At 54.6% G+C, this 13,286-nt stretch overlaps 1 protein-coding gene across 2 annotated transcripts in view; it reads left to right on the top strand.

Moving 5' to 3' along the window:
* The window catches only part of ASS1 (argininosuccinate synthase 1), a 52,138-nt gene extending 39,805 nt beyond the window's left edge, over nucleotides 1-12,333 (top strand). For both annotated transcript variants that reach the window (XM_042245529.1, XM_027966282.2), the window contains exons 12-15: nucleotides 1,068-1,199; nucleotides 6,269-6,425; nucleotides 10,788-10,853; nucleotides 12,030-12,333. In XM_042245529.1, coding sequence (XP_042101463.1) covers nucleotides 1,068-1,199; nucleotides 6,269-6,425; nucleotides 10,788-10,853; nucleotides 12,030-12,075 — 401 coding nt within the window. In that variant the 3' untranslated portion in view covers nucleotides 12,076-12,333. The remainder of the gene's footprint in view (nucleotides 1-1,067; nucleotides 1,200-6,268; nucleotides 6,426-10,787; nucleotides 10,854-12,029) is intronic.
* The last annotated feature ends 953 nt before the right edge of the window (nucleotides 12,334-13,286 follow it).

Raw genomic sequence — 13,286 nt, 5'->3', positions numbered from 1 at the left:
GGCATATGAATCCCTTCTGTGGAAAGATGACCACGTAAATTTTGAGGAAAACCAAAAATCTGTCCCTTTAACGTGGGACGAAAGGGACTTTTGGGGGTGGTGTTCATCAGGGAGGGTTATGACCGCTTCATCAGGACAGCAGACACAAGGCAGGTTTGATCCAAGGTGCTCACCCGAACTTGACTCATGGGGCTACACTGCCAGGATTGCCAGTGCCAATTCTGCCTGTTGGTGCCTCAGTGTCCCCAAACCTAGGATGGTGCCCACTCATCAGATCTCCCTCCCGGGGCCAGGCGCCCCCTTGTCACTTGGAGGCAGTGTGGTCCAAGCAGGTTGTTTAGCAAATGCAGGATTTGGGCCAGAGATGATGGGGAGAGCACTGATCAAGACTCTTCCCGTGACCTTCCAGGTCTGATCTCATCACCTGCTGGTCCACAGGGCAGCAGACGACACCACTCAGGGACCGCTCCCAGCTCCACTTCAGCTACATCCCTCCCCCCGGGTGGCTCAGATTCCCCCTCGGTACAGTGAGGTCAGCCCCGAGCTGACCAAGGTGGTGAGGATTTCTCAGCAGAGATGAGGCTGCAGGGGAGCCGCCAGCCGAAACTGGCATGTGTGTGCACACGTGTCCACGCGTGTGCATGTGTGTGAACAGCCGTCCCCTCCCCTGGCTCCCTAGGGGAAGGCAGGAAGGGACGTTCAGGGCCCTGGGCTCCAGCAGAATCGGTTTAATTACAGGTTTTCAGCTGCGGGCCGGTGGGCATGAGTTGGGGAGGAGGGGGGATCGGCTCTGAAACCCTGTCATTTTCCAGCATCTGAGGGCCTCTGCAAAGGGGGGCATCTAGACATTTTCTCCGCAAGCCGCAGAGTGGACTGTCGTGGCCCCAGCGTGAACATAATGGCAGATGCATTTTGCAGCAAGCTGGGAGTGAATGGGTCCGACCGGCTTGTCTCCTGTCAGACGAGTCATTATTATTATTATTTTTTTTTGTCATTGGCTGACAGTTTGGGTTTCATGCGTTTCTCTCTTTTTTTCTTCTCTTCCCCCTGCCTGGAAAAATGGCTAGGTATCTACGAGACCCCAGCGGGGACGATCCTTTACCACGCTCATTTAGATATCGAGGCCTTCACCATGGACCGGGAAGTGCGCAAAATCAAGCAAGGCCTGGGCTTGAAATTCGCCGAGCTGGTCTACACGGGTGCGTAGACTCTGCAGCTGGCTCCCTCCCCTCCCTGACCCAGGGGCACCCTCCTCCTCCAGTCCCAGCTCACCCACTGCCACCTGCGAGAGAGCCTGGAAGATGCAGGTTGAAGGGGCTGGAGAGTGGGCAGGAGACAAGGAGCGAGGAGGGGACTGTGGGACTGCCTGGTTCATGAGGTCTTGAGGGAAGCGTGCCAGTTCCCCGGGGCATCTTGCTGCTCTGCTGCCTGCAACCCATGGGACTGCAGAGCGGGCCAGGGCAGCATCCTGCCAAGTTTCATCCAGCATGTGCCGGGTACCTGGCACCGTGTGGGGACTGAGCCATCCCGGAGGGCCCCCTCCCCCAAGTTCCTAAGAGAACTGCGGCCAGAAACCAAGGCTCCGGGCAAACGGAACTTATAGAGCATTACCCAGCTGAAAGTGGCTGAGTTGGGCTGGACCTCAGGTCAGCCTGTCTCCAGGCAGAACCCCTCAAGCCACTCCATGAACTGCCTAATATTGACCAAGAATAGGGCCTGACCACTACATGGGCCAGATCCCCACTGGGAAGCCACCAGGGCCACATGTACCCATTTCACAGGTGAGGAGACTGAGTTTCCATGCCTCACCTGCCATCTGACCAGGGCTCCTGACTCCAGATCCATCCCAGACATTGTAAAAGGAGTGAGCAGATCCAACCTGTTGCCTGTTTTTGTTCAGCCCATAAGCTAAGACCAGTTTTTACATTTTTCAATGGTTAGGAAAAAATTTTTTTAAGTAATACCTATTTCATGTAATATGAAAATCATAGGAAATTCAAATTTCAGCATCCATAAATAGTTTTTTGGAGAAGGAAATGGCCCACCCATTCCAGTATTCTTGCCTTAAAGATCCCATGGACAGAGGAGCCTGGCAGGCTACGATCTATGGGATCACAAGAGTCAGACATGACTTCGCAACTAAACACCAACAAATAGTTTTTTGGCACCTCCTTGCTCATTTGTGTCCATGTTGTTGAGCACTTCGGAACTACTCTGGCATAGCTGAGTAGTAGCTAGAGAAGCTACGTGGCCCATAGAGCCTAAAATATTTACTATCTGGCCCTTTCTAGAAAGGGCTGACCCTATTCTATAACATTCACATCTCCCTAATTTGAGAAATCATGTCATAACAGACCCTCTCAGCTGTTGGGAGGATGGACTGCCGTTCTCTGGGAGCCTGGATGTCAGAAGGACCCTAGGAAAGTTAATATTCATAGTAACTGCCTGGTATAAGTCTCACCTCTTCTGCTGGTCCCCCACTTGGAAGTTTCTCTTCCTCTGAAACCTTGGAATAGCTATAACTCATCTCGGGGTTTCAGGGCGACATGGTGGTTATTGGCTGGCATTATTTTTCCCTCCCATTGTTCCCAGCAGCTTTGAAACCCCAGGGCCCCCCTCTTCCCAGGTACAGACAGGTGTTTAAATACCATTGTCTCCTGCAGACTCTCGTGCTCAGTGGGGTTTCCACGCTGAAAGGTGGATTTTGGTTACAAAGTGGGAGAGTCATTAAGCTATGGCAGGCTGTGATGAGGGACAGCACCTGGCCAAGGCTGCTTCTGGGGCGTCCACGGGGGCTGAGCGGAGACCAGGCTGCCAGGCTCCCCATGCAAGATCGGCTGCCGCCTCTTGCTGCCTGGCCCTGAACCGGGTATTACCTAATCTTAGCTGCACAGAGGCAAGATGAAAATGCTTGTCCAAGGTTTCAGAGCCGCTGAGCCGTGGCTTGGAGCCCAGGATAAGCTGGCTTCAGAGGCCAAGTTCTCGGCCACTTCAGTAGATGCCAGGGGATGGAAGGTGGGCTGAGCCCATTTGTGAGGGATGACCAAGGGGCACTGGCGTGTACAGGCCCACCCTGGGCGTCTGGGGCACAAATTGGCCCCTAGCTGAGGGGCTGGTGCCTCGGCACCAGGCTGCCTGTGTTGAGTCCTTGCTGTCACCCACTGAGCCCCCTAAATCCCCAAAGGTTACAGTGATTAGGTTCAAAGGAAATGAAACCTCAGAGTGGAGGCTCCTCTCAGGTAGTTGTTATTAAGTTCAGCCAGGTGCCTCTGATGTCCAGGCCCCCATAGATGTCAGGGTTGGCCTCCGGCAGCAGCCTGTTTCCTCAACAGCTCCGAGGGACTGTGTGATAGGATTTCTCACATTAGGGATGCATAAATGTTAGAGAGTGGGGTTTAGCTTCAGCACATTCCTTAAGCCCCCTGTGTCTCGGTTTCTTCCTCTGAAGAGTGGAGATGAGGCTGCTTGTCTTACAGTGAGGACTCAATACATAGGTGAGTGGTAAAGAACCTGCCTGCCAATGCCAGAGATACAAGAGACACAGGTTTGATCCCTGGGTCGGGAAAATCCCCTGGAGAAGGAAATGGCAACCCACTCCAATATTCTTGCCTGGAGAATCCCATGGACAGAGAATCCTGGTGGACTACAGTCCATAGGGTTGCAAAGAGTCAGACACGACTGAAGCAACTTAGCACAAATGCATTGCATGGATATTTGCAAAGCCTCTAGGAGAGTGCCTGACCTGTTCTCCAAATGTGAACGCAGAACAGGGCTTTGCCTCTGGCTGGGTAGATCTTGAGTCTGTCTCCTCCCTCAGCCTCAGTTTCCTCTCCTGTAGGATAAAGGGCACTGGGCCAGATCCCTTCTTGTTCTGTCTAGCTCCCCCTGCAGATCGATCATTCTGCCGTGGCACTTGGCTTCCTTGGAGCCACTGTGGTCTCAGGGCCCAGGGAGACTGAGGCCCAAGAAAGCCCTTCTGTCTCAGGGCCACTCCCAGCTGCCCCAGCTTCTGTGACCACTGTCTTTCCCTACTCTCACGCCATTCTCAAATTTCCTAATGTGGCTGTATGAAGTTTTCACAGGCACCCTCCCTCCAGGACCAGAAATGGGCCTCACCCTGCAGGGTCATCCTGGCAGGACCCCAGCTTCAGGGCCCCTCTCATTTAGGGGGTGTAGCTCACCTCTCCCCTCACCTCAGTTTCTTCAACAGTAAAATGGGTATAATACACAGAGGATTGTCATCCTAATTAATACAGGGTTTGGCTCAGCCCCGCCCACCATGCACCCCCAGCCTGGGACGCTCAGGGTCTCCCCAGGGCAGTGCTTAGGGCTCACTGTCCCCCCACCCCAGGTTGGGTCTGCTGGGAAGAGAAACCTGAGTGCAAGGCCCCTGTGGAGGCAGCTGGGAGACCTGAGATAAAAGCCCAGGAGCTCCTACTGGGTTCTCTGCCCCCTTCTCTGGCTACATCGCCGCCTCTCTTCCAGCCTGTGAACCTAATGGGCTAATTACCCTGACTTAGAAAGGTGGCCGAGCCACTGGGGCATGGGGTGGGAAGGGGTGTGTGGCCCTCAGTGTCCCCTCCCACGAGAGTCTGGGCTAGAGGCAGGAGCACTCCAGATCTCTCTGTGCGCGTTTGGAAAGGTTCTCTCCTTCTCGGGGTGTCTGTCGCCCTGGATACAGTGAGGACCGGCAGGCCACATTCAGATCTCAAAAGCAGAAGCGCCCGCTGAATCCACACAGCCCCTAGAGCGTGGTGGGTAGCACCTCACTGTGCAAATGAGACCAAGGCACAGAGGCTGCACGGCCTGTCAAGGTGGAGCTGGAGGTGAGCGTAGGAGAGTGAGGACCCAACCCCTTCTCTCCCTGCCCGGCCCTCCCCAATGTCTGCGGGAGGGCCTGCTCCCCATTCCCACAGAGAGCCTCAGCAGGTGCCCCCGGAGGCCTGAGTCTCTGACAATAGCCACAGACCTGGGGCTGACCTGACCCTTTATCAGGGCAGGAGATCACACACCATCTGGCCCCACAGCTGCCCAGGTGGGCTCACCTTTCCAGCTCCGTTTCAGAGAAATCCTACCCCTCACCCTGTCCCTCCCCCAACCCCGATCACAGCCCCCCTGCCCTCAGCAGAGACTGAGAGGAGCCGCTGTCCAGACCCTGGGAAGAGGGGACTGAACACAGCCCTCCCCGGCCTGAGGCATTCAGGGTGGGAGGGGTGGGGTGCAATGCATTTCTCAGGCACCTCAGTGTGCTTTAGGTGCAGACGGCAAAGCTGAAAGACAATCATACAAGGCAGAGCTGTTAGAACTTGGGCCCACTGAGGTCAGGTCCAGCCCCCACCACTACAGCCTGTGTGACTGGGGAAAAGCCTCAAATTCCCTGAGCTTAACTTCCTCGCACAGAAAAGAGAGAGGCTAAGAGAAATGTTTGTCCCAAGACTCTTTGGGAGGATTCAAAGAGCTAGTCCAGGAACTTCCTTAGTGGTCCAGTGGTTGCGACTCCAGGCTTCCAATGCAGGGGCCATGGGTTAGATACCTGGTTAAAGACAGGGCACTTTTTTCAAAGGGCTCTGCCCATCCTGAGGGGTGGGGCTCTGCCTGGCTGTTGGCCCAGTGTTCACAGCAGTCCTGAGTCCGTGGCCTCCACACAATAAGCCTGCTGGCCCTGGGAGTGGGGGAAGGAAGCGTCATTCCCACTTGGCAGATGGGGGAACAGGCGCAGGGAAGTGAAGGCCCCACACACCTAGTCTTGCTGACCCCAAACCCACCACTCAATTGGGCACCCCCATCACTCAGTGACATATATCTGGGTCCTACTTGAGGTCTTCTGCCTAATTTATCGATCTGCTGCCCTGATAAGACTGAGCCCCTATGGGCAAAAGATGGGGGGTCCCTTCACCGCTGTCTCCCCAGCACCTGACCTCCAGAGCTCCCTGAATATCTGTGGCGTGAAGCAGTAGGTTAAAACCCCTCCTCCTGACCCTTGAGAGGTGACTGCATTGTAGCAGGGGTTGGGAGAGAACCCTACGAAGTCACAGGACTGGGCAGGTGGGCTTGCTCCTCCGTGTGGTCATTTACAAGCGCACATTGAGCCGGGACTCCGCATTGAACAGCATAGACATGGGACTGCCTCCCTCCCAGGCTCACGTCTGCCATGACGGGGCGAGGTTGGGGGGCTTGCCCCATGTGGATCCCAGTTCCCGCCACATCCTGGCCTGGGGCAGACAACACAGCGGGCCTCACTAGCACCCTTGTGTCTCCCTCCGCACAGGCTTCTGGCACAGCCCCGAGTGTGAGTTTGTCCGCCACTGCATCGCCAAGTCCCAGGAGCGCGTGGAAGGGAAAGTGCACGTGTCCGTCTTCAAGGGCCAGGTGTACATCCTTGGCCGGGAGTCCCCACTGTCCCTCTACAACGAGGAGCTCGTGAGGTAGGTGCCCCCCACCCCTGCCCCCAGCTGGGCACAGACCCTCAGGTCCAGCATCTCCTCTCACTGTCTTTCTCAGCAAGGATGCTCCCAAGCATGTGCAAGGCGTGGAGGAGACGGTCCCAAAGAGCATCCACACCACCTCTGTCCTCATGGAACTTACAGGCTAGGTGGGGAGAAAGCCCCAGTCAGAGGATCACCCGAGGGTAGGATTAGGGAAGGTGGTGCTGGACCACCCAGAGATATAGGATACTTGGGCTGGGTATAATAACGGGGGTGGGGAGACGCGTCCCTGCAGAAGTCCTCTCTGAGCTAGTCTCCGAAAGAAAGGACTGTACCAGGGGGAGAGGCAGGGCGGGAGCATTTCCAGAGAGACTGTCCTGTGCAGAGAGTCTAAGTTGTGGAAGGACCCAGAACATCCCTGGCACAATAAGAACTCCAGGGTAGGAGGGCCCTGGAGCCAGATTGTAAAGGACGGACACATCAGACCTGTGGCTTTGGTCCTCTCTGGCTGCTCTGGATTGAAGTGAGGTGGGAGCTGGCAAGGGTGGACACCAGGCCTCCCAGTGGGACATGCTGGAGGCTTGGACCAGTCTGCTGGATCTGGGAATAGAGTTAAGCAGATGGATTTGGCAGATATTTAGGAGGTGGAATTAAAAGGGCTTGGATGGGGAGAGAGATGGAAAAGTTCAGAACCACCCCAGGCTTTCCAGCATGAGCCACTGGGTAGACTTTGATGGCAACGACTGAGTTGAGAGAATGGGAGAAAATCACGCATTTGGATTTGGACATCTTGAGGGTTAGTTTTCTCTGAGATTTGGGCCAGGAGAACTATAGTTGGCGGTTGGACACACAGGGCTAGAGTTAATGAGAAACATAGGCTGAAGACGTTGGGTGGTAAGGCCAAGAGGAGACTGCCAAGGGGAGCGACAGAGTTGGGTGAGAGGGAGCCAGGAGGGAACCTTGAAGAGCTGCCTCCCCGATGGGTCAGGGTGAGGGAGCTGAATGGCTGCGGGAGAGGTTGAGGAGCCCTGGCAGGCTGAGTCTTTGGTGAAAGTGTGAAAGGGTTAGTCGCTGAGTCTCTTTTGTGACCCCATGAACTGTAGCCCAATAGGCTCCTCTGTCCATGGAATTCTCCAGGCCACAATACTGGAGTGTGTTGCCATTCTCTTCTCCAGGGGATCTTCCTGACCCAGGGATTGAACCTGGGTCTCCCACATTGCAGGCAGATTCTTTAGCAGGTGCCTATTAGCTGTAACTGTGTTTGCATCTTGAATGAGAGACTGGCCTTGACCATGGAGCCAAGTGGCCCCTTTGGAGGTCACCTGGTCAAACAAGAGGTGGGGACAGGCAGCCCCACCTGACGCAAGTCCCAGGCCCTGCGTGGCCCCTCCCGGAAGGCAGTCAGGAATTAAAGTACGAGTTTTGTTTGGCAGTCAATATTATTTTCCTCTCTCTGTTCTCTTCGCCATGTTGCACTTCTCTCCCCCACCTTCAATCTTTCTAAACACTTTATAAGCCATAAATATAACCGAATCAGTTTAGATCAGTCGGGGTAAATGTCAAATTATCTTCTCTCTTTCTCTCTCTGGCTCTTTCTTCCCTCCCCCTCCAAATCTACAGCCTCTAATAATCTGTCCAACCCTTCATTAAGCCTTACAGTCTCACTCGGGGAGATTAAATGAATAAAGTAAAAAGGGAAAGGGGAAAAAAAGAGAGAAAAGCAGGAGCATTTATTCTCACTGTGTCTCCGACCATTTCCCTTTTCTTTCTGATTTCTACATCGCTGACTTGAAAGCCCTTGAGTGACAGCGTCACAGGGACTGGCGAGGAAGCCCCTAGAGGTAGCAGAACTGGAAATGCCGCGGCACAGTAGGTAGAAAGTAACGTAATTACAGAGCAGGTCAGAGCCACTCGAATGAACAAAAATAAAAGCACAGAGGTTTTCTGTAGACCGTCAGGGGAGGTAAAAAAAAAAAAAAAAAATTCATTGTAAACTCTTTTTTCCACAGTGCACCCCCCCACCACCACACCACCCAAACTACAGTTTTTTAAGAGAGGTTTTTCAGTTCCCAAGAAACACCTCTGGGACTCTTAGGCAGTCTGGTGGGACATGTTTGTCCCAGAGGTGGGCTTCTCTTTGGCAGGGGCTGCTGGGGTGGTCTGAAGGGCCAGTCTGGGGGAAGAGGAGGGGAGAGTTTGTTTTGACTCATGAGAGATGGCTGGCCGGCCAGGGAGGAGGGGAACAGGATTGGCCCTGCTTTCTCCTTGGGCTGAATACAGGGACCCTTCCAAAGGGGACAAGGTGACTTGGAGAGCAGAAGTGAGGCCAGGTGTCCGAAGTCTGTTTGATGGTTGGTGGGGGCTGGGGCTGGGTGGCTCAGGGAGGGCTCGTGTTAAGCTTTATCACCGCAGCAACATCTGTAAAATCCATTCGAGGAGGTCGATGCTTTAGTTTGGTCCAGGCTCTCCCCTGCCCGGGGAAGGGTCCCAAGCCACAGCCCCCTAGAAGCCTGGTATCTTTTCCGCTTACCAGGAGCCTGCTAATCGGCTCCTGGTGACTTCAGCCACCTGAGCCCTGGAGGAGCCGACAGAGGTGAAAAGGAGGGAGCGTGGGAGTCCCATGTGCCAGCTTCAAGGTCCTGTGAAGGTCAGGGTAAGGGCGTGGTGGGGGGAGGCCCAGAGCCCGCGTCCCGACAAGCCACAGGGCAGCCAGGCGCAGAGACTCCAGTTTATAATGATTTTTTTTAAAACCTCCCCTGACAGTCTACAAGCCCACAGTACAAGCCCACAGTCCACAAAGAGCCAGTCAAAGGCACAGCCTCGGGGTCTGGGAAAAAGAACAGCAGATCCCCTTAGCTCCCCCCACCCCGCAAACCCCCCCCCCCCATCTTACCTCTCTGGAGGAGGGTTCTGAGGGGGCAGGCCACCTCCGTGTCAGTGAGAACCTTGAGACTGCTTTATCCTGAGGCTAGAGTTCTGCAGACATGAAGACAAGGGGCTAATTCAGGGCAGGATGCAGCAGGGGCCCCATGAGAAACGGGAGGGACTCCTTCCCCCGGGGGGATTCGGAGGGTCGCCTGGTGGAGTCAGATCTGAGGCCACAACACTCTGAACTTGTCCTCAAAGAGTGGATCACAGTCAATAAATAATCGAGGGCAGGTGGGTGATTGATTGCTTATGTCTGCACCCGCCGCCCCTCCACGTGGGAGCTGCTCCCGCCTGGTCCTTGTTTCCTCAGCATCTGGCCCGGTGCCTGGCGGGTAGTAGGTGCTTAATAAATACCTGAGTAAATGAGCAGGTGAATGCATGATGGTAGCGGCACTGAGTGCTTACCAGATGCCAGCTACATCATTTTATGTGGAGCTAGTGACAATGCTGGAGGGGCTTCCCTGCTGGCTCAGCAGGAAAGAATCTGCCTGCAATGCTGGAGATGTGGGGTTCGATCCCTGGGTCGGGAAGATCCCCTGGAGAAGGAAATGGCAACCCACTCCAGTATTCTCGCCTGGGAAATCCCATGGATCGAGGAGCCTGGCAGGCTACAATGGGGTCGAAAGAGTCGGACACGACTGAGCGACTAGACAACGACGATGACAAATGGTAACGACGAAGGTCCCATTTCACAAATGAAAGACTGGAGCTCAAAGAGCAAAAACATTTGCCCTAATGTCTGTGCTGGGGGTGGAGCCAGGATACCCAACCAGGTGACTGGATCTGAATGACTGTGGTTGGGAAGGGTTCCGAAGGGCAGTCAAGCAAGAACAATCAAAAGAGGAAGGCTGTTGAATCTCTAAGATGGAAACTGTATATGTGGAGGGAAAAAATCTGTTCTGTTGAGGGCAATGAGCGTTGACGCCCAGGTTTGAAGATGGTGCCCAGATTTGAAGATGGATTAGACTCAGTCTCACTCGCTGGGCAGACAAGGTCAAAAAGGCTTCGTGGACAAATCCTGAAGGCTGGGGCCTCCCTGCAGCTCGCAGGACACCTTCACACATGTCAGAGGCTGTTTGGTGTGTAACCTCAGCCTCCCAGGCCTTCAGACCGCTGGACATCGTCGGCTCCTCCCGGACACCCGGAGGGCAGAGGTGGCGCCGACGCGTGTCCTGAGGGTACAGGTGCAGTGCTCTGGTTGGTGGCAGGAGTTCACCCGGCTGGCACTGGCAGGGCCGGGACCCAGCGCGCCCATCTGCATGGCAGGGTTGTGGCTCCCTGCTCTCCAGCCCCGGCACAGGGGAGGGCTCCCCGAACTGGAAGGAAAACAGTGAAGAGCCAGAGTGCAGGGAGGGTTGGATGCACACGGGGAATACCTGGGTGTCTGTGAGGCTGGGGTCCCCCGGATGCTGACGAGCTCCCACTCTTGTGCAGCATGAACGTGCAGGGAGACTACGAGCCGGTCGATGCCACTGGTTTCATCAACATCAACTCCCTAAGGTGAGAAGCCCTGGCCCCCAATGGGCCCTCAGACCCTCCAGGGGTGGGGAGCCAGCTCTGAAGGGACTTCAGTGTTCTGACCACAGCTGTGCCCTAGACAAGCCCCACCTTCCTGTCCCTCAACCACAGCATCCGCAGTGCCTGCTCTGGCCCCAGCCTCTGCAGGACCGGAAGGCACACTTGTTGATAGCCAAGGGCCACAGAGCCCCGCGCACTTGAGTTCCGGGTTTCTGAGTTGCCTCTGACACTCACTCCCATCCTCTCCAACCACACGGACTCCACCGGGAGCCCCCTTTCCGAGCAGCTTAGCAAGGGAGATGGCCAAGAGGTAGAAAGGAGCCACAGAAGGCCACCAGCTCCTGCCTTGTCATCCCCATGCAAGTCTAACTGGAGATACGGATCTCCATGGCCCAGGGTGCGTGATACATACCAACTGAGGCCACTCAGACCTGGGTTCGAGTCCTGGTTCTGCAGTTTGGGAGTTCACACCCCTTCCGAACCTCTGGAAATCACTAGTAGAGGTGTTAACCATGCCTGCCTCATAGGTGTGATGGAAGTTCGAGTCCAGGCCATGGAAATCAAGCACGCTGCCTAGACCCTGGTGCCCAGGAAGGGCACGGTGCCTGGCAACCAGTCTATCAGGCTCTGGGTTCTTAATCACTAGCTTCCTTCTCCTAGGGGGAAGGGGTCAAAAAGAAGGCATGAGTCTCTTTCCTTTCCCTGATAACGTGCCCTCAGCACAGACCCACTTTCTCCCAGAGCCAGCCTCCCGTCCCTGGAGCCAAGACTGGGAGAGACATCAAATCCAGGCGGGCCGTCACCTCCACCTCCCCGCCTCCTTCACCCTATGTTTCATGACTCTAACCCTTTTAAATGGCTCCAGACACACTAGGTTTTCATAATGGCGTCTTCACTTCTCCCATCGCCAGTTAAACGCTTTGTCTGCAACAATGACAAGCAATGTTTTCCCCCTAAGATAAATTAATTACATTATCCTGATTGGAGGGCGGGAGGGGCCAGGGCAGGAGAAGAGAGAGGGAGAATAAAAAGACAACTTCACACACGTCTTAACAAACAGCTGCCCCCCGCCACCCCAGCTCTGCCTGAATTAATTGAACCGAGTGCATGTTGTTATTGTTAATTTACATTTTTCTTTGTTTTGAATCTGGTTTACAGGCTGAAGGAATATCATCGCCTCCAGAACAAGGTCACCGCCAAATAGACCAGCTGACAATGCAGAGCTGGGCCGCCTCACTTTACCCATCTCCCAAGTGTAGCTGCTAATTGTTGTGATAATTTGTGATTGTGACTTGTTCTCTGGGTCTGGCAGCGTAGTGGGGGTGCCAGGCCGCAGCTTTGTTCCAATAGTCCCCTGTAGCCTGCAGAAGTGGTCCACAGACAGAGGGATGGGGCGGGGAGCGGGAGGACGGGGGTGAGGAGGGGGGAGCTGCCCTGAGGAGAATTAAAAAAAATAATTATATATTAGTCTTTTGTTTCTTCATTTCTGCAGAGAGAGGGGTAAGAATGTGTGTGTGTTTGTGTGTGTGTGGCAGATCATGCTTTTCTTAGACCAACCTTTGTGTTTTTCGACTAAAGTGCTGCCGAAGGCCACGTTTTGCCAGAGAACCCATTTACCTGGAAGAACTGACCCCTCTCTTTAACAAAAACCATGGAATCCAGAAGAGACCACCCTGGTCAGACTCTAGCCCAGCAGCCTGGAATTTGTTAGCAACTGTGGCCCTGTGGCACATGCCAGGGAAACCCAGGAGAGCTTAAGTGACAAAGTTGGGGGCAGTCCAGCCCACAGCCAACAATGGACTCCCGGGAATGGTGGCCACGACTGACCACAGCAGGTTCCCCCTATCATGGCTGGGTGGCCTTGAGTAGTCTACGTCATGGAGGAGGAAGAACTTGAGTAAGAAGAAAAGCTTGAGCAGAGAGGACAGCTGCAGACAGTTTGGGGGTGGGGTTGGGGGCAGATGGTCCATCTAGCCTACAACATTCCCTCCATCCTTCCTCCCCAAACCAGGAACCCAAAGCCGCCATGTTTGTACTGGACTCCACCCACCATGATCAGATTTGATTGGACCATGGCTGGACACCCGACTACAGCTGAGCCAATCAGAATCCCAGTCCCAGGGATCGGGCCTGGGGAAATGGCCAGTGGGATGCCCTGTGCCTGGACCAGCAGAGAGAGAAAAGGAAGCAAGAGGGAAGTGAGCGGAGGCGTGAATCTCTGGTTTAGAACACCAAATACCACGATACTCTGGCAGGTATTGCGGGAGCTGGTGGCATTTCTTAACTTGGATTCTCTGAGATACTGTGTTTTTCTCACAACTGATTACCATTTAGAACTTAGTTAAACTGGTGAGATACTGGGAAGACTTGAGTGCTGGTTGTTCAGAACCCTGTCCTGGTTCTGACCTCTACCCC

This window comes from Ovis aries, chromosome 3, assembly GCF_016772045.2.
Source record: "Ovis aries strain OAR_USU_Benz2616 breed Rambouillet chromosome 3, ARS-UI_Ramb_v3.0, whole genome shotgun sequence".
Classification (NCBI taxonomy): domain Eukaryota; kingdom Metazoa; phylum Chordata; class Mammalia; order Artiodactyla; family Bovidae; genus Ovis; species Ovis aries.
Note: the sequence above shows the minus strand (reverse complement) of the source record. Positions and strands in the feature narration are given on the sequence as shown.